Source organism: Montipora capricornis, chromosome 12 (genome assembly GCF_036669925.1).
Source record: "Montipora capricornis isolate CH-2021 chromosome 12, ASM3666992v2, whole genome shotgun sequence".
Classification (NCBI taxonomy): Eukaryota; Metazoa; Cnidaria; class Anthozoa; order Scleractinia; family Acroporidae; genus Montipora; species Montipora capricornis.
This window is the reverse complement of record NC_090894.1, coordinates 9607155-9627395: the sequence shown is the minus strand read 5'-3', so window position 1 is coordinate 9627395 and position 20241 is coordinate 9607155. Positions and strand designations below refer to the sequence as shown.

Sequence of the window (20241 nt, the reverse complement as noted above, 5' to 3'; positions counted from 1 at the left end):
GTCAAGACCTCCAACTGGGGACAAGAAAGGATGAGGTAAGATAACCTAAAACCGAAATCTAATCTTAGCTACGCAGCTATTTTTAGAGAAGCACCTGATTGGCCAGATGTAATGAGGTAATGAAATTTTAAATATGCGTGGCGTTGGGAACGAGAACTTAAAATAGCTTTGCGAACCGAAAAGGAGATTTTTAAAAACTGTGATGGGCATGGGGGTCCGTTCTCTTACCTCATCTTCTCTTACTGGGGCCTTATTTGGGACTTGTTTTGTCTTGTCAGACAAGCATAGCGAGATGGAATGTCCACGAGAAGAGCAAAGAAGATAAAACGGTTACGGTTAGGGTTAAAATACTTCGAAACACTCCCTATACCACTTTTAAAAGTTTAAAAAAATCACGCTAAATGCTTTTAATTTTTTTTTCACGGCGAACGGTTATTATTATTATTTTTTTTGTGATTTTCACGCTTAACGGTTAACTTTTCTTCACGTGTCACGGCTTACGGTTAACCCTATTAAGACCTTCTCCTAAGAAAGCAAACAACGGCTCTGTTCCACAAACCAAGGCCTTATTCAATTTCTAACACTTACAGGCAAGATGGCATGCATCCTTCATAGAAACAAAACAATAGTGTTAAAACTTTAGTGAAACTTGGTGCACAACGGAGGTTGCACCAACATGGCGGCTCCATACAAAATTCTGCAAACTTGCGGGGAATGATTCCACAAAGAACTCAGAAACCATGCACCACACAGACCTAAGAAATGGAGAGGAGATTTCTAAATTTGTCTCCTAAAACACTCCAAGTTTTTGGCTTTTTTAATTCGTGTGATAGACATGAAGGTGATGTTCCAGAATTTGTCACGGATGTTAGAGGAATTTTTCACAACGATGCGATGTTGCAGAAGATCACAGAAGCGGTCATGATTATTGCTCCCCACTCTTTGTATCATTTAATTGTTAACCTTTCAAGTGCTAAGTGCTTGTTTATTTGTTTGTTTGTTTGTTTTCTTTTTGTACTTTATCTGCGATAAACAGTCTGCAGGACTTGGCTCCGCCGTGTAATGGTCCTTGTAAGAAGTACTCATTGAAACATCTGCTGTTTTGGGTCAATGTGGGCTCAGGTATGTACATCACGTGACGATTGCCTAGTTCATATTAGGAGAGCAAGCGAGTTCACCTTAATCTGGTAGGTTTATCATTATGTAAGTGGTCATTTGGGCCATCTTCGTCCACAGAAGCCTCCAGGCTGGCATCATTAAGCCGGAATGTGGTTAAAGGCAACCCTTTGAAAGAAACCAGAGGTCAGAGATGGTTTCATGCAGACTGGGACGCCTAAACTGATTCTCTGTTGTAATCATGGCGGTTCACGAGTGAAGTCGTCTCCCTGGCTTTTCTGTGGACGAATACCAGGACATACCGATACAATTTGGGCATGTTCTGAAAAAACTTCAATCCCCGACACTTATGAAGTTTCAAGGGACGGACAACCCCTGGATGACATTTTCGTTAGGATAAAAACTTTTCATGCCCTGAGCGGGATTTGAACCCACGTCCCCCTGATTACCGGTTGGGTGTGATCACCACTACACTATCAGAGCAACCATGCTGGCTGTGTGGCCAATCTAGATAGCAAATGGGAATTACGTGGTCATCCCGGGCCCATGTTTTTCCCCAACTAGATGACGCTGGATCAACCAGAACGATGATTCACAGGCGGACGAGAGAGAAGAGGACAATTTGTATACAAGTTACGATGGTCTCTCGAGCCAACAGCGCATCCCTGCCCCCCAGGGGCAGTGGGATTTGGATGTGAGTAGGCGTGGGATTTGTCACATATAGTTTAGGGGTCGACATATCTCTCCCTCAATGCCGTACCGGGAGGCGAGGTCGGTAGCAAAAAGCAGCGAAGGGGCCAACTGCGTCCAAAAGCGATCGCACGGGCCGAAATCCCGGAATGACTCGTTTGGTACGACGCTCCAGCGCCGGTGTGTGGAGGTACTGCGTTTTTTTCTCTTATTCAAACATTCCGTCAAAGCCTACGTAAATGTCCTGGCTCTCCGATATCTAACCTACCAAACAAAATAACATGCTGTTTTACCTTATTTTATTTATTTATTTTTATTTATTTATTTATTTTTTTTGCCAGCAGAAGGGTTTTTCTGCTTATATGAAAAGTACCTTTCCTCTCCCGCCCTCTTCTTATGCATGATCTTCGCGGAAATTACATTGTGCCCCTCAATAAACCTAGAACAACTAGTTATGGTCTTAATTCTTTTTTCTTACGTATCAGCTAAGTAGAATGCAGGGACACATTTTGTACAGCGGCTTTTCTTTTTAATGAATATATCTTTAAATGTTATGTGCTTAGTATGTACCTGTATATGCCATGTATTTTAGCTGCAAATGCAAAGTATCGAAGACATAAGCTCCTGTATAGTGATTCTGAAATTCGAGATGAAATAATCTGCGACTCCAGTGCTTACCATATGACAGATAAAATGACCTTTTACTTGAATATATGAGCCATCTAATTCTTAAGTTAAATTGACAAGGGCGGTTTGGAGCTGTGAGTAGGCGTAGGATTTGTCACATATGGTTTAGGGGCCGACATATCTCTCCCTCAATGCCGTACCGGGAGGCGAGGTCGGTAGCAGAAAGTAGTGAAGGGCCAACTACGTCCAAAAGAGATCGCTCGGGCCGAAATCCCGGGAGGCAATGGCTGAAAATTGGCCATCCGGAGGGGTCCATGTTGACGTCTTGTTTTCAAACTTTGTGAAAGGATCATTGTCATGCAGGCGTTTTGCATGGAAATGAGCCTTGAGACGTAAGCGGCGAAAAAATCGCTCGCAATCAGCTTTAACTTGGTACTCGTCAGTTTTACTGTTTACAGGAACGAAAGGAAGCCCTTTGCTTAAACGGAGTTCTCCTTGTCGAAGATCATCAGGGATTGTGACGACTGTACGTTTATGTTGTACAGATGCTTGATTAATGGTGCTATGGTGGGAAGGCGCCTTATCAAGAAGAGAAGCAAATTTTGCGTCTTTAACAGCTTAAATCTCATGGTAGAACTGAGAATTCATTTCTGATATTAAAGTACTCACTCGATGGTATTGGGCTTCAGTGCATGGCTCCTGAAGTCGACTGCAAGCTTGGGACATGAGAGATGAAATGTTGTTAAGCTTGACCTTCAAGTTCTGAATGATAGCTTGCATTAGACTTCTTGAACGTGAGGTTAAGATCTTGGATAGGCGTCTGTTTTGGCGATCGCCATCAGCTGGATGAAAACGTACACGGAATCACACTAACATAGTGTGGACGGAATCACTCTAACATAGCTTTACTTCTTAGATATGAACATAAATAGTGTTTAATGTCAAATTAATTCCTTATAAAGTTACTTTAAATATTCCCATCTGAAATGTTCAGAGTAACTGGTACTCAACTTGGATCAAAACTAATCCTACGCTGGTGGACTCCGCCGCGCTCTGAAATCTGCTTTCAAACGTTCCAGAAACTGACAAGATCGAGAATAGCATCCATGTGTAATTCAGTTCTGTTTGCCACGGAAACCTGCAAAAGATAGAGACATGAAGTGACTGCGACTAGCAACCAAGCTGCTAAACACCTAAAATAGATGACGAATTCATCGATTGCTCAAGTTCAAAAATATTTATTTGGGCGGTGTGATTACGCTCATCCAATTTCTGCTCAAGAGAGTGCGGTAACAAAACTTAAATGTACTGACGGAAGCACAGCTGAAAAGCGAAGACAAAAGTATACAGGATTAAATGACAGACTGAAGTAAGTGGGTATAATCTACACCATTCTTGTCACCTGCCTTCGGAGAGTTTTTAATTCTAGGCCTTAATTTTAAGTTTAAACCGAATTATCAGTCTTCAGAGGTATTCCTTGGCAATCACTGAGAAGTGCTTTAGTACTTTACATTCATATATGTTGGAGTTTTGAGTTTACTTGATAATGCTAACTCTCACAAACGTTAAAAAGCAAAATTTCATTCAAATTCATGAAGTAAAACGTTTTCTTATCAACCCTCTTGAAGAAGCAAAATGGGCCGTGAATTGTACCTAACTCAGTGGGATACTAACGTAAAGGATAGGAAACAGTTAAAAATAACGCAAGCCACATATTGTTACTGCTTCAATAGACCAATTTCGATATCTTAAAATTCAGCCAAAAACACAATAGACCTCAGTACGAGGATCTGGAGAAGAACTACAGAGTTTGTGAGATTTATTGTCCAGAGCCTCGCGTTGAGGTCAATTGTGTAAGGCTGAATTTTAATATATTGAAATTGGTGTTTTAATACACCTTTTTGGTGTCCTATATAAATATTGTACAAAGATGGTGTCAAAACTTTATTTCTTACTGAACTTCCGTGTACTGTTGCTATTAATAGCGGCATACTATAACAGCCATGCGTGATGCAGGAAATCACTTAGAACAGTAGCATTAAGCCATTAATGCTCACCTTTCTTCCCTTCAGCGTCCTCGTCACTTGGCAACTTGACATGAACGAATTTCAATCTGGCGCCCCATAAGCCAATGGCGACAAGAGGCTTGTCCACACAGGCTCCTAAACAGCAGGGTTGCTCTTCAACGTCTAGCACGCTAAGTAGATCACCAGATCTGATGTTAAACAATCGAAGGAAGTTGTCCTTACTGCAGCAAACCAGAGACTCGCCATTGGCAACGAACTTACAATCAACAATGTCATCTTGGTCTTTGAGAAAAGTGCGTTGTGTTTCTCCAGTTTTTGCATCAAGAATGTGTACTCCATAGCCTGAACTGAAGGAAGCCCACGTCACTAAAAATTCTTCTTCAGGGGAGAACATGAAATGTGGCGTAAAGAAACGCTCGTCGTATCGCGCGGCTTTTCTTTCCCATACACAGGAAAAGGAGTTGTTGTTTCGTAAAGTAACAGTTAACTGTTCCCCGTGAAGAAAGCCATCGTCAAATTCATCTCTGGTGCAGACTAACAGCTGGTTCTGACTGTTGCATGAAACAAATTCATGGCGGTCATCACTTGCCCTTGTCTTCATAGATGAAACACACTCTCCACTGATAACATTGACGATGTCCACAAAATGACAAAAGAATAAAGTATTCATTACTTTGATTAAAAAATTACCGAATTCTACAAAAGTGTCTGTCGTTGATGAATCGTCTGACGTTTCTTCATCTGCGGAGTTATCATGATGTAGAGCTTTGTTAACTTCCATTAAGTCATCTTCTGCATGAAGTTCCAGGGAATCCTCTGTCTCTGCTGGATAACCAAAATCCGAAAATTCTTCAGGTGTTAATGTACGACGATACCATTCACAGCCTATCAGTTCATCTGATAAACGAATAAGCTTTTTAGCTCCCTTTAGTTTGGGAATTTGTCGAATGCACTCGGTCAGCTCAAAATTCCAAAGCTCTGGTACTTCATCCTTCAAACATAGTACAACACCTTCCTTCACGGGGACAAGCGACAGTGATGGGCAAGTGAAAGACTTTTCCACCAAGATTTCTTGACTTGACATTCGGAGCACGGTCACTAGAACCGCACTGACCCTACTTTCATTTTTTGAGGTAATGGAATAAATGACATCTCCTTGAGAAGAAAATACAACTTCTTTGACCACTTGTCTGGTCGCTTCACTTAGCGAGTCAACATGAATTGCCGCGACGTACTTAAATGATGGGCTACCAACCAGTGCTGTTCCATTACCAAGCCACTTGTAGAATCCTGTAACTAACGATGAAAAAACACTGCCCACATTTTTCACCCGGCCCAACAGTAAACCGTCATCAATCCAATATTCTATTGCTCGAGTCTTTGGTTCAATGGGCCACAAGAAGAAGTCATGTGGAGGTTGAGCCCAGGAAGTTTTAAATAGACGAAGGATAAGCGCCGGGTTACGGTACCACACCCAACCATACTGACCATATCCGAGGCCGTCTTCTATCTTATAAGGGAGGTAGCCACAGACCAGGGCCTTGCTGTCTTTTGTGAAGTGCATCATACCACATGCCACGTCGCACTTGAACAAGTGTTTTGGTCCTTTAGACTCAACAAGGTAGATAGAACCAGTCACGTCAGCAAAAGCAATTTCTGAACCATCGTTGGAAACCGCAAAAGATGTAATAATATCATTCCAAGTTATTCGCCTTAGCTCTTCACCAGATTCCATACTCCACAAGGCAACTTCTTTTGGATTATCAAAACAGTCTGTTAAAATGGTTCTTTTGTCTGTAGGAAAAGCACAATGTGAAAATGTGCAGTTACTATAAGGATAAAGGGGAATGCAGTCTCCTTCGAGAGTGTAAACACTTCTGAGGGTCCCCGGTAGGACAGACTTACCACGTGGATGAAAAACCACAGAACGGTAAAAAGTCAAAATTCTATAATCTATCTTACGATACGCGCCTCCATCAGAAACTACATCAAATCCAGGATGCACATATTGAAACTCTCTGTTAATTAAGGAAGGTCGACTCCATTCCAAGTTAGCAGTCTCGAGAGACCACAAGTGGATCGTTCCATCGCGGCATTCGCACACCATGTAGTCCAGTTCAGGTGAAACATCGAAACAAGCCACCGTATCTGAACAGTAAAATCGCGCTTTAATCGCTCCATTTTCTTCTTGATTGTCTAAGTATTTCATGTACGGCAAGGAGGGAAGCCTGTTTTGGAGGATGATTGCAGCTTCAGATGATAGCTCAGGAGGTCCTTCATTGATCAAACTTTGGAACCAAAGTTGCGGATGGTCTCTTAACAGATAAGAGTGTTTTCTAAGCACTTTTAGCAAAGAGATTAAAAGAGACTGACTTCGCTCACTGAGTAAACTTGGCTTAATATGCTTTTGAACACTGGAAATATCCTCCGAGGAACCTGTGCTGTTCACACAAAGTTTGGCATAAATGAGTTCCAAATCGGTCACATAGGTATTAACCAGGGCTTCTACATCACAAAGTCTTGGACTTTCGCCCGATTCGCTCAGCTCAATCATGTGTTGAACACCATGTTGCAAGGCGTACCTTTCAGTGTCACTGAAGGGTGGTTTATGTACACCCCTTCGCTTGATATTGTCAAGCTCATTCCTGCAAAGGTCGAAGAGAATCTCGTGGCCTTCCTTCTCGTCCACGGTGAAATCATGGCGACCATAACACGAGGTATTCGTCAACCAGTCTTTGATTGATTTGTGGAAAAAGTGAAGACACTCATTGCGAACTGGCAAAAGCGAAGAGATGCAGGCGATTGCTTTGTTTATTCTTCGCTGAGCAGACAAAGACCTTCCATTTGGGTTCAACAGTCTAGAAACAAACGCTACTGGCAAAGGTTCTCTGGAAGCGGTAAAGGCGCACAAAAAACGTAATACTTGGTCTTCGTCAATCTTCAGCTCTTTGAGAAGTTCATTCTCTAACCGTTTGAAATGGGAATGATAAACAGACGAAATACCCAACGGTAAGCTGCTCTCCAGCTGCTCATGGGTAAGAAGTGGAAAATTCACTTGGATGTGATCAATCAAGAAAAAAGCATAAAGAAAAACGCCTTCAGACTTTTCAACCAGTTTTGTGAGGAGAACATCTTTTTGCTCTACCGCAATATTAGGACTTAGCTGCATTTCAAAGAATAGTCGAATGTCTTTCAAATTCTCTTCCTGATTTTCATCAAGATGTAGGGGTTGCAAATGCTTCAGGCTGTCTGCGATGTTTATTTCTGAGCGGGTTGTCACAAAAAATCGAATCCACTGAGGAAGCCTAGAGAACTGATTTGCAATCACATCGAGAAGCTCATTGCGTCCTTGATACTCACTCTCGTCCAGTCCATCTATCACCATTAGGATATTTCTTCCTGGGTCTTTTACATTGTTAAGTGGTTCCTTGAAAAGTAACGCGAATAGCTCTTCCACGCCCATGCTATTGAGTTCAACCGGCCCCAGATTTCTTGAGAGCTGTTCCAGGAGAGATTTCTTATACTCTGATAGAGTGTGGCTGAGATGAGAAGCCAAAGACTGAAGCATTAGCTGAGGACTTCTGTAACGCACATTTTTATGTTGACAAAAGTGGCTTCCTGAAAGTCTACCAGCCTCCTGCATTCGTTTGCACGTGACCGCAGAGATAACTGATTTTCCCATCCCTGCATTTCCACTAATTACCATCGCCCGGTTTTGGGACGTTCTTTCATCTAGCCAGTCGTCAATTCTTTTGAAGATCCATTCACGGGTTCCGTCCTGGAATCTCTGTGCATGATATTCAATATCTCCTTTGAACTCGGACTTAGCCAGGTTTCTGAGCAATTCATCTGCTCTGTCCATCTCACGCTTCTTGCTCAAGCTTTCTAGCTCCTGTTTTATCTCTCGAAGACCTGCTTGTATAGTCTCGTGTACTTCTTCTACAGCTTGCTGAGTTTTGGTTTGAGTCTGGGATATTCCCTCTAATTTGGAAACGCCATCCTGAAGTGTTTTGTGGTCTTCTAGTTTGGTCTGACGTAATTCTTTAATAGCATCATGGGTTTCGTTTTCGATGTGATGTATTTCATCCAGTTTTGAGATCGTATCACGAAGTGAACTGTGGTCTTTTGAGTGGTTCTGTAGAGCTTCATTGATGGCTCGATGGGTCTTGGTGACAATCTCATGCACTTGCTCCAACCTGGAACTACTCTCCTGTTGAGTTTTGCGATCTTCTAGATGGGTTCGAAGTACTTCGTTAACATCTCGTTTCACCTCTTTCAGCTCAGACTTTATTTTTCGTTCACTATCTTCCCAGTCAGTTAAAACGTTGATGTAATCATCTTCTCCGCAACGCTCTGCCTGTAATCTGTCAATTTCTGCCTGATCCAGCCCAAGAGAAATAAGAGCAGCAGAAATTTCCTGCCATAGGGTCTTGAAGGTTGGCGTATCAACACCAGTGGAAGACACATGACCATACAACTCATTGCGGAAAATCTTAATGCGAGCAAGGTTTGCCTCAGGAGAGGTGTCACTTGGTGGTGGCTTAGTGTGCCAACCTGACGGAGGAGGGGATACCCCACAAATGGTGTTCAAAAGCAGGAATAGAAGAGTGATGTCGAAAGAGTTGGAATCAGGTTTGGCTCCATTAGGAGGGAACAGTTGCTGCCACTGAGCTTTACATATAACCCTTTTCCTAAAGAGAGTGTCTAATTTTGAAAAGTTAGCGATGAGGTCAGCAGCTAGCCTTGCAGGAGGATGATGCTTATCAAAAGTGTTCCTCAGAACTGTTGTTCCGCCATCAATGAGAAGTCTGCTCAGCTTAGCTCCATTGGTCTTCTCTGTACTGCTGGCCAGGGGCGACGGTACAGCAGCTGCCATTGAAGGTGCTGGGTTTTATGCGGCCTCTACAATGAGACAGAACCTAAATTAGTAGGCACTACATTGAATATTAGCGATTAAACTCGCCATTTTCAGAATTCCAAATACTATACAACTGTAATCGCAAGGGAGGTCATCCGACTCCAAACAAGGATAAGAGAGGCGATTGAAATCCAGTGCCAGGCCGCAAATCTCGATCGAGATCGTGAATATGAATTAATGTCCGGTCCTGTAACAAAACAGCAGGTCACGTGACTAAAAGAACACTTCAATGACAGTTAGCACTTTCATCACTCGAAAAAAAACCTTGACGGCTCCAGAAGGTTGCAGTTTATATTTTGTTTCTTGTTAGGCAACTTTATTTTAACATGAATTCAAAACCAAGAAACAAGAAGCAAAGTTTTCATCCGTTTGTCAACATGCTGTTTGTCAGATAAATATTGATAAACGGTAACGGAGTGCCTACATTCCTGGTAAATGTTTTCTAAATCACGGCATAAAAGTGAAATAAATAGGCTTTGTCCACTTTGAATTACCGAATAAACTCAGGAGTGGGGAATTAAACTTGTTCAATGCAACTGAGATATGATCGGGCACAGTAATATCAGCGTAATATACCTGAATGCGTGGATGAAGTCTTCATTGAAAAAAGTCAGACTCAGTAGACTTGAGTCTTGCAAAGCCGAGCCTTAATTTGTTGACTTTGACGCACCAAACAAACTCAAGAGTGCGTAATTTAATCTATTGCATGCAACTGAGCCATCAATATGCTCCGGCTGTTAATCATCCAGGCATTTATTGTGCATAAATTTGTGCGTAAAATATATATTGCGATAATGTTCACAAATCGGTAATTTAATTCCACTACTTTCTTTTCTTGTCCTACAGGATAGCTTGTTCCTTTGAGCTACTCACTGACATATCTCGCGCTAGACAAACATCTAAGCTCATCATGGTGGATGTAAGAAAGGTCAAATAAAAGTCTACTATGCCCAACTCGATCAGAAACACATAGTTTGCATTCTAAGAAACGCCTTCATCTGACGTAGCTTTATGGTTTAACAGTAGTTTTCACTGTTTTATAGGAGAAGTAAAAGCCTCTATACATAATTTAAAATACATTTGATTAGCTCTTACTGCATGTGTTTCATGCATCTCTTAAGGCTCGTTTACACAGAGCGATTTTATCGCGCGACAGTAAATTTCGAGCATGTCCGAAATGGGACGACAAGGCTGCGATCTGTCGCGCTACAAAACGCAGTGAAATCGCCGGCTCTTCACACGCGCGATTTGCTGTCGCCGTAAAATCGCCGTTCGATCGCAGCTCTTGTCGCGCGATAAAATCGCTCTGTGTAAACGAGCCTTTACTGGCTGTCTAACGCGAAGGAGGCAGGCAGTGTGGCCCAGTGGTTAGGGCGCTTGCCTTGAGATCCGGAGATCCCGGGTTCGAGACCCGCTCTGACCACTCGTTGAATTTGATCCTGGTAGTCCCTGGTTCAACTTCCCAGCCCCACTTGTAAATAGCCAACAGGTTTGCCTCCAGCCAGTTGGGATTCTTAACAGTTGTTGTTGTTCTGTTCTGTCGTTTCGTTGTGTTTCATTGGCCCTGAAAAGCCCCTATGGGGAGCGGTCAATTAAAGTATGTATTGTATTGTATTGTATTGTATTGTATTGTAAACCATGGAAATTGATACTGCGTTGCTCAGACATGTGTGAACATGGCAACGAAATATATTCGATTCCTTGAGATCATCATTTCTCAATGATTGTAATCATCCCCTTTATCCATTTTAAAGAAAACTCGTCTAAATAGAGGATAACTAAATTGACTTCAGGAATTGTTTTGAGGAGGTGTTTCAGTCTAAATGATAATCAAAAGGGTATTGACGGACAAAATGTAAGCGTGACATTCAACGCCATTGTTACCTTTACAATCCAATATGCGGTCTCCTCCAATGTTCAATGTTCTTTACTCGGTATCTTTGTTTGTTGCATATCCTCTGGATGTCTCAAAGGTATTCGATCTGTGATGGCTGTATCTTCCGCTGTCGATCAGAACGATCTGGAATACGTCTGGCAAGCCCTGCGGGATTGCAAGTACAGTCCTGACTGACGAACATTTGCTTTTTAGATGTCTCGCTACGCTTAAGGTAATTAAATCTAAGAAGTGATTGACGGTTGGATTCGGGTGATTGCGTTTGACTAAGCATTTTAATAAACGGAGCTGTTACCTATTCATCGAAGCGTATAAAGGTAAATTGACAGCCACAGCGGGAATGTTAAGCTGACGTTTCGAGTGTGAGCCCTCAGTCAGAGTAAAATGGGCCTTTGTTGATCGTCTGAACCCCCACAAGTCGTTTGAAGATGTATTCGTCTTGTAAAGGGTGAAACGGTTAGGCGGAATAGTCGACATGAGAATATATCTTTAAATTTTATGTATTTAGTATGTATCTTATGTATCTGTATATGCTATGTATTTTAGCTGCAAATGTAATGTCTCGAAGACATTAGCTCCTGTAGTTATTCTGAAATTCGAGATGAAATAAACTTTTTGCATGTATTTATGTTACCTTTCGCAGGGCGCGTGCGCACAGTTTGTAATCTGCGACTCCAGTGCTTACCATATGTCAGATAAAATGACTTTTCATTTGAATATATAAGCCATCAAATTCTTACGTTAAATTGATGCCTACAGATACAATTTGAGCATGTTCTGAAAGCTAAAAACTTCAATCGATGCGGTATTTTGCTGGTAGGACTGGGTGGCCCGACACTTATGAAAAAATATATATATATAAAATGAGAAGCGGGAGTCTTCCCTTGTCATGGAATGGCAGAAATACCCAGAGTTCTTTTTGGGCATGAGCGAGGCAACTTAAGAAGCACGAGCCTGGCCCTCATCGAATGGCTGAAGCGCGGCCAGAGGAAAAGATTTCTGGAGTACTGAATGTAAAACGAGACTCCAGATCTGTCCATTGGTTACTTTGTGATCTCTCTCGAGAAATAACAGTGGTTTGAGAGTGGTTGAGGCTATTCAAACTGATTAAGGAAAAGGATTCCTTGCTCTTCGTCAAAGGTGGACGATTTCTATGCACCAACAGAACTTGTTAAGGTAAGGGAAGTGTTAATGAGAGAAAAATTTAATGTTATTTCCACATAAAAAGGACTTAGAATTAGTATTGTCATAATTAGTATGTTTGTTTCGCATTTCGTATTTTTATTCCAGATAAAATTTTGAACTATTTTCAAATAAATAACTCTGTGTGGTCAACACTTCACAAGAATACAATTTGTTATTTTCCGATAATTTTTTTCGCAGGTTGTCATTTTGGTCAAAAGTAAGTACCCTGTGGAGCGCAATGTGCTTAGACACCAAATGCCAGGAAGGCTCTGTCTCTCCTGAAGGTACGGTACTTCAGGGCCAGCGGTGTGTGAACTCGTCCCAGTGCCTTTGTCATCATGGTGGTCACTGTGACAGGCCATGGTATGTTCACAAAGGTAACCGAACCCATTGAACTTACAGTCACTGAGGTTTCATTGGTACTTTCACTTTCGCAAATGCCCCAAATTGTATTTTTAAGCCATTTTAAAATAAGCAGTAAAACAAGTAGTAGTAAATCAGTGGCATTTTATACAGTTTGTTAATGACAGTGCATGGAACTGGGTTCACCAGTCGTCCAAAATAGCAGTCATGCATGAATGACTGAATGATTGAAAGAAGGAACGGCCAAACGGCTGAATAACTTTATCTTATGTCTGGTATATTTATTTGTGGCAGACAACAATAACAACTGAAATTACTGCAATCATCTGACCCAAACCCTAAAAATCCTTAAAATAAAATAAGAATACGTAAGTAGCGATTCAAAATATGTCAATTTCCCTGATTACTCCTTCTTGATAAGGAGAAGTGTAAACATAAGTTTGGCATGGGTTTGTACGTATTTGTACGTGTCCAAGATAACAAGTTTCTTTCGAGCCAGGTATAGTTGACATGTATTTCACATGTGTTTTTGGTATTTGGTGTATTTGCGCATACTCTCCGCTCTTCTCCATATAGTTTTTATGATAATAATTGAGAGAATTTGTTGATACATCATTGCATTTTATTTTTGCTGACCATTTGCTAAATTCTGCTCTCACTTATATTTGATCAAGAAGAGAGAAGCGATGTTGGTCACTCAAAAGAACTTAAAGGGCTCAGAACTAAGGAAGAAAGAAAAATTATTTTGAAGAATACCCGCCCACCCCCTCCCCTGCCCATCCAATTACATACCAGTCTAAAGACATTGGCTTTCCACTATGAAACGACCTCTCGATGGCGTCAACTATACGCCAAGATCGAAGCACATCATCTTTAGAGACAAGCACATTTTCCCCGTTTTTGATCGCGTCAATAAAATGGCCCATCTCCCGATTGTAGCCATCAGCGTATCTCTGGGGAAATGAATGCTTCTTTGAGCTGAGAGTAGGGACATTATCACTGCTTATCACACCACCCGCTCCAAACACCTCAACACGTTGTTCATAACCGTAGTTAGCGTGACGAGACAGATCTATTTGGCCGACAGCACCACTGGGGGACTTCATCACCACCACCAATGCATGGTTTCAATTGACTGGAGCATTATTCAAGCTCTGATGGCTTGCATGTGATGCTGGTCAAACCGGTAAATCCTTTTTCATCTGTGTCGCGTCACAAAATCTTGCTGATGAAGTGTTACGTTACGGTCACAATAACCGATTCGGTGGGAAAAATACGACCTTTTTCAAAAACTAAAACTTTCTCATCTGACCTATGTTCTTCCCTGTGATTTCTAAGGCGATCTAAAGTTATTCCGCGGAGGTCTCGCTTCGTATTGAAGGATCATGCAAATAAATCGCAGCCGACCTTGAGTGGATTTTACCGGAAATGGCCACAACAAGTTTGACACGAAGCTTATCGTGTGAGCATAGGCAGCCCAAGCTCGCGTCACTAGAGAGCGTGTAATAATTGATTACTAGTGGAAGATGACCTTTGAGTAAAAGCGGTGTTGCGTTACAGGCAGCCTTTGAGAATTTAAACGCGTTGCAAGACTTTGTATGAGAAATAAAATACCGAAGATTATGAAGCCTAAAAAACGCTCAATTTAACGTTCATTCAATAAAATGAATAAAAATGACTTACCTCTGGTGTATTTTTGTGCCTTTTGGAGCTTGTTTTACCGTTTCGGGAATTCCGTGTTTTCAATGTTCTAAGACGAAGTCAAGGCTGCACACTACGATTCCGACCGTTGGCAGCTCAGAGGCGGTTTGCGACTCGAAAATCCATCCCTGCCGCGATTTTTTCACGCAAAGCTAAAGCCACATCATTTGCGAACCTCGGTGAATGTTTCGTCGTCAAAAATCCCCGCGCACTTGGCTGGAAATGAGCTTTTTCTGCTTCCGATTACACGATAGCTGATGAAGTTAACGGCTGGTGACACTGTATCCTGACACGGAGCTTGGATCCGAGGTCAAATCAACTCCACCCGACGAGGTACAGTCATTTCATGTACACACTTACCCCATCCCCACAGCGGCTTCTCGTAACCATGGAGCTCTTCGAGAAGCCGCTGTGGGGATGGGGTAAGTGTTGTACATGAAATGACTATACCTCGTCTGGTGGAGTTGATTTGACCTCGGATCCAAGCTCCGTGTCAGGATACAGTGTCACCAGCCGTTAACTTCATCAGCTATCGTGTAATCGGAAGCAGAAAAAGCTCATTTCCAGCCAAGTGCGCGGGGATTTTTGACGACGAAACATTCACCGAGGTTTGCAAATGATGTGGCTTTAGCTTTGCGTGAAAAAATCGCGGCAGGGATGGATTTTCGAGTCGCAAACCGCCTCTGAGCTGCCAACGGTCGGAATCGTAGTGTGCAGCCTTGACTTCGTCTTAGAGCATTGAAAACACGGAATTCCCGAAACGGTAAAACAAGCTCCAAAAGGCACAAAAATACACCAGAGGTAAGTCATTTTTATTCATTTTATTGAATGAACGTTAAATTGAGCGTTTTTTAGGCTTCATAATCTTCGGTATTTTATTTCTCATACAAAGTCTTGCAACGCGTTTAAATTCTCAACGGCTGCCTGTAACGCAACACCGCTTTTACTCAAAGGTCATCTTCCACTAGTAATCAATTATTACACGCTCTCTAGTGACGCGAGCTTGGGCTGCCTATGGTGTGAGAGGCATGATTGCTGTCGAAAGTAATTTTCGTGTTTACTTTGTGTTTGCTTTACTTCCTTCTGTGATTGGTTGACAAGAAACCCACCACTTTTTCAACCAACTCAACCAATAAGCAAAACTAAGAGCAATCGTGGACTTACACGCCCTCATTTTCCCTCGCTTTGCGTCGGCCTCATTTTTAATTGGTCCATTGCTCTGTTTCCTCCTATTAGGATTGGTCAGAGCAATAGACCTTATTTGCTTGTGCATTGTGTTTTCCCAATACAGGTCATGCCGGATAAAACTCAGGATATTTAATCCTTTGTCTTGTTCATGAAAAAAGAGTGCATGCATGTCTGCATGCACACTTGTTAACGAACAAGACAAGGGACCAAATCTCCTGAGTATAGTCGTCATATGATCTGTATTGGGAAAGCAAAATGTCTATTGCTTTGGTTTGGGTTTTACGACACTCTATCGGAAACTGCTCAAAGGTGGCTATGTCGTAGATCTGGTCCCAGTTGTTCAAAGAGAGGACAACGTCATCCAGTGGAAAAGTCACTATCCAGCGGATAAAAATCCAACACTAGTAGTTGCAAGATATGGATCATGCTCAAGTGAAAACCGAGAAAATTCTTGGATATGTTTGCTTTTCTTGAATGGTGTGGGCAAACGAGATTCTTGGTATAATTAGGTAAAATGGATGGAAGTAGCATAATATTAATTCGGATCAGAAACCCATAAGAGTTGAAACATGTAACGGCCCCTTGTGTGCTAGGAAACAAGCTTCTGAATATTCAATTTGCTAAGTACCATATTTGGAACAACAAGAGAGAAACATTCAACCAATCGGTTCGCAAGAACACCGTGACGCAATACCACCAATGTTCTCGCGCGAAATTAACTGGAGCGAGGGGTTTCCAAATATGGTACTTAGCACTGAATATTTGGAAGCTGTGAACGAGCGTTACACTTTTCAACCCTTATGGGTTTCTGTTCCGATTCAATTTATACGTTTGTCTTATATTCAACAATTGTAGTCTCGGCTTCACCTCTTATACCAAAGATATCTTATGGGTGATCTATGCGCACTGAAATAAATTTCGGTGTCGGCGGTCGATCAGTCGAAATCCTGTTAACAAACCACTATGAAGCGCGAAGAAAACGGCATTTCTTTGTCTTCCCAGTGACTTGTACCTAATATTTACCACTGTGAAAATTGGCAGAAACACTGTAAAATTCACTAAAGTTTAAGTTTGACGCTTTATTTTATTCTGCTTACGCAACTGCTTTTACCCACTTATTACGAGGGCTCACGGTTTGGTTTAATCTGGACACACAAGGCTTTTACTTCTTGGCGACAAATGCTGAGAAAGCCTCTGCTGTGCGCCATCCATTACCATACCCACCCCAACCCATGTGATAGAACAGATCATGGTCATATTCGGTCTTCCACCCTCCACAGCGCCGGCCGAAGAACCACCAGCAATAGCGGTACCTGCGGTATCTGAAAAAGAATGCATGGAGTTCTCAGGTAGGACATTGCTCAAAATCTACAAGGTAAAAATTGAATATTGTGCCAGATATCTTTTCAAATTTAGCTCACTCCACCATGCAATAGAAATACAGCAGTCTCCAGTGACTTTTCAAAAAATGTAATTGGGTAAAAAGGCTGGTGGCATTGAAACCACTGACAATGGTATGCGACTGGGATACGGCTGATAGCGCAAGAGCGAAACAAGCGTAGTGCAGTAACACGGATCAGACTTCCCTTTTCATGCAAACTTACAGTAACTTACTTCGAGAAGAAGACTGTTATTTTTATGCCCAGTTCATAGTTGAGAGCAATCTTGCGCTAGAACTGGGCTCAACAGCAACTACTTTCTCTCGAGGACAATTCATTATTATAAGCTATTTAGTAAGCCAGAAGGCATTGGTTGGAGACTAAACATGCAATGTAAAGTCATATTGTTCGTCGCGTCTAAACCAAGACCAGCTATTTCAAAACGAATGCCAACGATCACTTACTAAGCTTAAAAACTAATAGATGGATGACCGCTAGAACCGTTCAGTGATGTCGTATTACAGACTGTGATGCACTTGTACAGTCATTTTACCACGTGCTTTCGCCTGATTGCTGACCAACAGTCGGCACTGATCACGTAGGCAAACTGAGATCATTGGTGGTTCATGGGAAACAACTTTAACGCATGAATAGTTGTAGAATGAAATACCTGTAGCGATACTGGGTAGCAACGGCATAATGCTGAGAACTGCCAGACCAGAGGCCCACAATGGCTGGGTAACCCTGCTTGACGGCTCGAATGGCTCGGTCCCTGATCCACGAGCGATAGATCCCAGGAAGAGAAGACCACCAACTGGTGTAACCATGGATGGTACCTCCGCTCTGACGGGATCTGTAAAACGACTTCAGCTTGGAGTCTTTCATGTTCCTGTGCACAGATATATACAAAGCGCAAGGGCACTATGTATGTCAACCTACTGCTTGCGGTTTGAATTTTACGGTGAAAAGAATGTTGTATATTATTTTGATTATCATGTTCAGCGCGTAGCAAAGCACCTGTGATGTATTGAGATCTAACGGCTTACGTATGCTTTTTGTGCTTGACCATCCAAAAATTGTAAACCCGAAAAAAATAGTCACCCCATGATAGGCCATTTCCGAGTTCATGTCTGCCTCCTCTTCAAAGCGAAGTTTTTGTGATGGTAATTAGTTCCACTTTACATATGAATGAAACCTAATTTTCATAACAAAAACTTCGCACTTAGACTCGCCTTGAAGAGGAGGTAGACATGAACTCGGAAATGGCCTATTATGACACCATGGTTGAATATCCATAAGGCGTAACAGATGATTTTCTAAGATATCTGTGGATGTGGGCTTTTCATTTTCCTTTTCGTGTCATATTCTTCGATTACTTCAACTTGACTTTTCCTATTTACTGGGTTTCCAAACCCAGTCGGAATCTCTGTGTCATTTCGTGGGTTTTTTTCCCGTGGATCGGGAAAAATCTGGCCTGTCTCTTCCCTGCTAAGTGGTGTCTTTGTGCATGGAATCTTCTGTGCGTATTTTATTAGGTTTAAGGGGGCTGGGGTAATGCATAGATTTCCCTGGTGCACACGGGAGAATATTTCATTAACCTGCAATGGCGTCTAAAGTCATTGCAACGCGAATGGCGTTTTAGTGCATCTTTCAACAAAATATACCCCCATGGAGCTCAAGAATGGAACGTCAATTGGATGAACAAGACAGGTGATGACGATCTGGAATCTTAAAAGCGACGAGTAATGGACTTCGACAACAATCTCTCGCCCGTCGAGTCGAAATCAAAGTGAGCTGTATTTCCAATATTTTATCACGAGTGTAGTGTTATGTACAACACTGAAACCAAATGGAAAATTATCTGGTAACTTATGGGTTCAACCAAGTCAGTTAAAAAAATAATTGGAAATGTGACAGTCAATAATTATTTGAGAGAAAGCTTATCGACTATTTTGTGCATCATTATTCAAGGAAGAGGTTCTTCAGGAAAGGGTTTGAACCTGAAATTTATTTTGTTGCGTACATGGTAATTTGACACGATTGAGTTTCTTGTCTTCACGCACGCAATGAAATAGGAAGAGGTTTTTGCCTCTAAAGGCAAGTATGTTGTTTGTTTCAATAAATTTTTCGCTGGAAAAGGATTCTGTGATATTTTCTGCCTTTGTAAATTATAATATCATGTTGTGTATTGAATTTTCGAGCTTAAGTTTGAAATGTGATACGGTAGGATTTTTTTAGTATTGCTCTGTAAGCAGGAAGGGTTCACGAAAATAAACAGGTCTGTTGGATGCGTGCTTGAGTTTCAACAAAATGAGCCCCAAAATCAGCAAAGAATTGTGACGCCGGTGAATAATAAAGTAGCTGCTATTTCCAAAATGATGAAATTACCTGGTGGTAAATAACCTCGTCTTGGAGAGTAAATTTTTGACTTTGCAGAAACAATGGTCAACCTCAAGAGTTGGGCGATTGTGATCTTTGCTTTTAATTTGCTCATTTATTGTCAAACTTTAAACCACTTGACAGAAAAAGAAACTTACGAAAACCCGGTATCTTGCCATCATTTGACACAGATGCTTCACTGTTTGGCGAGTAAACATACCGCGGTAACTTAATCACAGCGCCCGCTGAATTCCGGCGATGTCACTTTCGATTTATTTGTGCAGCCAAAAGTAGAATAACAAAATTGAACGTAGCAAAAATCTCCCAAAATGTTTGTTTTCATGTCGTAACTATTTCATTCTCGATCGACCGTCCTGGAAACTTCCTTCTGCTCTTTCTAAAAACTGTGTATCAATACAGTATTTGTTTACTTTTGCATCAATATTTGTTTTGCATAAAGCAAGCTAACAAAATCTGTACCTTGCTGAGTTCGCATTTGCTAGCGTTAATAGTTCGGTCCACTGCTTCGGAGCAACTTCAGAATACCCCGCCACAGCTAACCACCATTGTTTTCCCTATGCGGCATCTTTTGAAGAACGAGACTTAATACAATAGAGCTTATTCTTATTCAATGAAATGCAAATAAGTGGCAGGGTATTCTGAAGTTTAGCCAATGCTTCTGTTTTACGAAGGGGTATATTTTTTAGGTCACCCATCCAGATACTAACCCCGCTGGAAAGGAGAAGGAAAAAAAAACCCGCTGGAAAGGGATTA

The 20241-nt window shown here is 41.7% G+C and overlaps 2 protein-coding genes across 4 annotated transcripts in view; both read right to left on the bottom strand.

Annotated features, from left to right (window-relative positions):
* Positions 1-2313: 2313 nt before the first annotated feature.
* Positions 2314-14806, bottom strand: LOC138026590 (uncharacterized). 3 transcript variants are annotated; one of them, XM_068874004.1, is made up of 4 exons: positions 14504-14806; positions 11263-11419; positions 4491-9362; positions 2314-3571 (listed from the first exon to the last, which is right to left on the bottom strand). In XM_068874004.1, exons 3-4 carry the CDS (start codon positions 9334-9336, stop codon positions 3549-3551), a joined length of 4869 nt encoding a protein of 1622 aa, XP_068730105.1. In that variant the 5' UTR covers positions 9337-9362; positions 11263-11419; positions 14504-14806; the 3' UTR covers positions 2314-3548. The 3 variants fall into 3 exon arrangements, with proteins under 3 accessions (XP_068730105.1, XP_068730104.1, XP_068730106.1); XM_068874003.1 differs by lacking the exon at positions 14504-14806 and adding an exon at positions 13613-14043; XM_068874005.1 differs by lacking the exons at positions 11263-11419; positions 14504-14806 and adding an exon at positions 10760-10941.
* Positions 14807-16763: 1957 nt separating this feature from the next.
* The window catches only part of LOC138026591 (uncharacterized), a 27142-nt gene continuing 23664 nt past the window's right edge, over positions 16764-20241 (bottom strand). Inside the window, exons 8-9 of the mRNA XM_068874006.1 lie at positions 17759-17977; positions 16764-17031 (exon numbers count right to left, since the gene is read on the bottom strand). Coding sequence (XP_068730107.1) covers positions 16872-17031; positions 17759-17977 — 379 coding nt within the window. The 3' untranslated portion in view covers positions 16764-16871. The remainder of the gene's footprint in view (positions 17032-17758; positions 17978-20241) is intronic.

What these genes read in the sequence shown, in the direction of transcription:
- LOC138026590 (XM_068874004.1), bottom strand. Translation starts at nt 9,336, where the DNA reads ATGGCAGCTGCTGTACCGTCGCCCCTGGCCAGCAGTACAGAGAAGACC. An exon ending in GGACGCTGAAGGGAAGAAAG is followed by an intron (nt 3,572 to 4,490) that starts GTGAGCATTAAT and finishes TATCTTTTGCAG; the next exon opens with GTTTCCGTGGCAAACAGAAC.